Source organism: Drosophila teissieri, chromosome X, assembly GCF_016746235.2.
Source record: "Drosophila teissieri strain GT53w chromosome X, Prin_Dtei_1.1, whole genome shotgun sequence".
Taxonomy (NCBI): Eukaryota; Metazoa; Arthropoda; class Insecta; order Diptera; family Drosophilidae; genus Drosophila; species Drosophila teissieri.
The window spans coordinates 22951797-22954732 of record NC_053034.1 but is presented as its reverse complement, the minus strand read 5'-3'; the positions used below and the strand labels follow the sequence as shown (position 1 = coordinate 22954732).

Here is a 2936-nt window from a genome sequence, read left to right as displayed (position 1 = left end):
ACATACTTTTCTTTTCACTTAGTATATTAGTTTTCACCCGTTCACTTCAGCAACATTTTCTCTCTCATTTGATTGTAGCTCGACGTCGCATCGCCTGCACTGGCTAGCAGCTACGTTTTCGTTTTCTTTTCCTTTATTTAATCACTTTTTTGGTTTTTGCAGGCGGCACAGGTATTGCTTTTATGACGTCATCGTTGCTTTCCGCTTAATCTTTGCCTATGGGACTGCTCACCAGGTGCCACGCTATGAATTTTCCCGAAATGAAAAATCACCAAAGAAAAAAAATAAAACAAAAGTCACTCCCTAATTCTTTAACCGGGGTTATTAAATATTTACCCTGCACTCAGGCCTGGCATCCAATAATTCGACTGCCAGTGGCTTTTAGTACTTGTCGCGTGCCCTTTTTTTGTTTTCTTTGTCGTTCTTTTTGTCTTTTTTTGCTTGTTTGAAAATTTTATTGTGTATCTAGATAAAATAGCGTTATATTCAAGTTTTTCTGTTAGCATACTCACAGCTTGCACTTAGCTTGTCGTTATTTTGAAACACATTGCTAATGCAATTCAATTACGACGACAAAAAAACCAACTACTCCCGGACAACTGCTTTCGATGATGGCCAAAATGGAAAAGAACGATCGGGATGCGTGGGCTCAGAAGTTACCCCAGATCGGAAATATAGGTCCGTCAAAGTGGACAATAATGACAGTCCACTGGCAGCCAGAGAACTACCCTATTTTCGATGTTGCCAGTACGTCAGGTCTCAGTTTCCCGCCATAGATGGCGCCACCCTATCTTGAAGGACCAGCCATACAAATGAAATTTCCCTTTTTTTTTTTATTGGTTTTCCATATCTAGCTCGACAAGCCCTTCCTACAAGCGGCTTTCATATCCTGGACAGTTTTATTGCCTGTCTTTTCGCGGTGAGCTCCCATGCGTTGGTGATCTCGGTTTGCCTTCTTCTTCGACTTCTTTCTAGAAGATGAAACAGCAGCTGCTGTTGGCGGTGAGGATAATACGTCTGACATGATTATTAATCAGATTCTTTTACACGCTAAGGGTAGATGGAGTTTGCTATAAAGCGGCAAGTTTGAAAAGGAATGGTTTCCTCGACAGTGTCAGATATCCAATTACAAAAGTTTTAAGATACCGTGCAACGTGGAACACGCTCTGTGAGCGGAGTAATTAATATTTCTATTTAGCGTGGGTATTTTTTATACATGTATGTTGGCTGTTATGTAGCACAGCTTGGAACACGATGAATGTAAAAACACGTGTCGTGTTCCTCCAAAACTGTGGATCAAAATGTAATGAAAATTTTTGCATAAATAATAAATAAAATTACAAAAGTTTTAAGATACCGTGCAATGTGGAACACGCTCCGTGAGCTGAGCTATAAATATTTTAAGTTATGGATTTGGTCTTTGGTTACTTTCTCCTTTAAGTTCGGTCTGCAGCTCGCTTGGTTTTCCGAATTTACCCGGGTTTTTATTATTTTTATTGTTTTTCAGTTATAGATGTGTGGCGCCCAGACTAAAACCCAGTCTGGCAACACGGCGTAAACAAGTACTAACGCCAAGACCTTTCCTGGATGACGATATCTTCTGATATCGTCAGACTGGCCTCTCTGGACTTCAAACCCCGCCGCGCAACAAGCTTACGGCATCAAGTTAACATTACATTGTATTTCGAATTAAATAAAGCAGTAACTACATAAGTTACCATATTGGTGACCCCGCAATAAACAAAATGAATACCGGAGATTGTTCGCCTGCACCGCCAACTTCGCCTGACGCTGGTGAAATTCAATGCGGCAACAGCGCAGGCACCGTTATTCCTGTCGTCGAGTCGGTTGGCGTCATCAAGCTACCGCCTTTTTGGAAGCAAAATGCGCGGTTATGGTTTGTGCAGATCGAAGCGCAATTTCAATGCAGCCGCATTTCTTCAGATAACACGCGCTACTTCCATTTAATCAGTGCTTTGGATGCTGATATAATGACTGAAGTATCTGATGTTCTGGCGCAACCCTCGGAAGTCAACAAATACGAGCACCTGAAGGAGATTATCATCAAGCGCTTTACGGAATCACCGGACAGACAGTTGCAGCGCGCTTTGCTGGAGCTTGACCTTGGGGACAAGAAGCCCTCGCAGCTCCTTCGGCAAATGACAACTCTTGCTGACGGTCGCGCGTCTGCAGACGCCTTGCGAGTCCGCTGGCTCTCTCAGCTACCGCAGCACGTACAACGGAGTTTGAAGCTCCTACGCTCAGCAACTTTGGAAGCGCAAGCTGCACTCGCTGACGATCTCATGGAAGAGGAATCGGGTTCTTTTGTCATGGCTGCTGGGCCCTCCTCGGCACAATTCAGAGGCAACACCCGCGAATACCCGCCGGCAGCTGGCACAAGTGTCGTGGACGACTTGAAACGCGACATCGCTGCCATCAAGGCCTCTTTAACTCGTCTCCAGAACATGCAGCCCTCCAGCCATTCTTGCCCAGCCGATCGCAACGAGCAGCAACTCCGAGCACCACGTGTCTGCTTTTATCATGCCAAATTCGGACCAAATGCACGAAAATGCTCCTCGCCCTGTGCCTGGGTGCCACAGCAGGGAAACTAAAGAAGCTGTCATCTGTTCAGGCGACTGGTGACAGCAAATCTCCAAGCACTCGCCTCTCAAAGGAGTACCGACTTCACATAATCGATCGTAATACCAACATAAAATTCCTTATTGATTCCGGATCAGTCATCTCACTCATACCTGTTTCGATAATCAAGGGAATGCATCGTCGCAAAGACGACTTCAAACTCTTCGCGGCCAACACGTCTATAATTGATACATACGGCACGCTAAACCTAACTTTTGGTCTCAACCTACAGCGTAAGTTCACCTGGTCGTTCGTCGTTGCGAACGTCCAATCAGCAATCATCGGAGCAGATTTCC

At 44.9% G+C, this 2936-nt stretch overlaps 1 protein-coding gene across 1 annotated transcript; it reads left to right on the top strand.

The window, feature by feature from the left end:
* The first annotated feature begins 1745 nt into the window (after positions 1–1745).
* Positions 1746–2612, top strand: LOC122624994. The gene has a single exon (XM_043804803.1). It carries the CDS (start codon positions 1746–1748, stop codon positions 2610–2612), a length of 867 nt encoding a protein of 288 aa, XP_043660738.1.
* Positions 2613–2936: the final 324 nt, after the last annotated feature.

Excerpts from the sequence above, each read along its gene's own strand:
- LOC122624994 (XM_043804803.1), top strand. The coding sequence starts at position 1,746 with ATGAATACCGGAGATTGTTCGCCTGCACCGCCAACTTCGCCTGACGCT.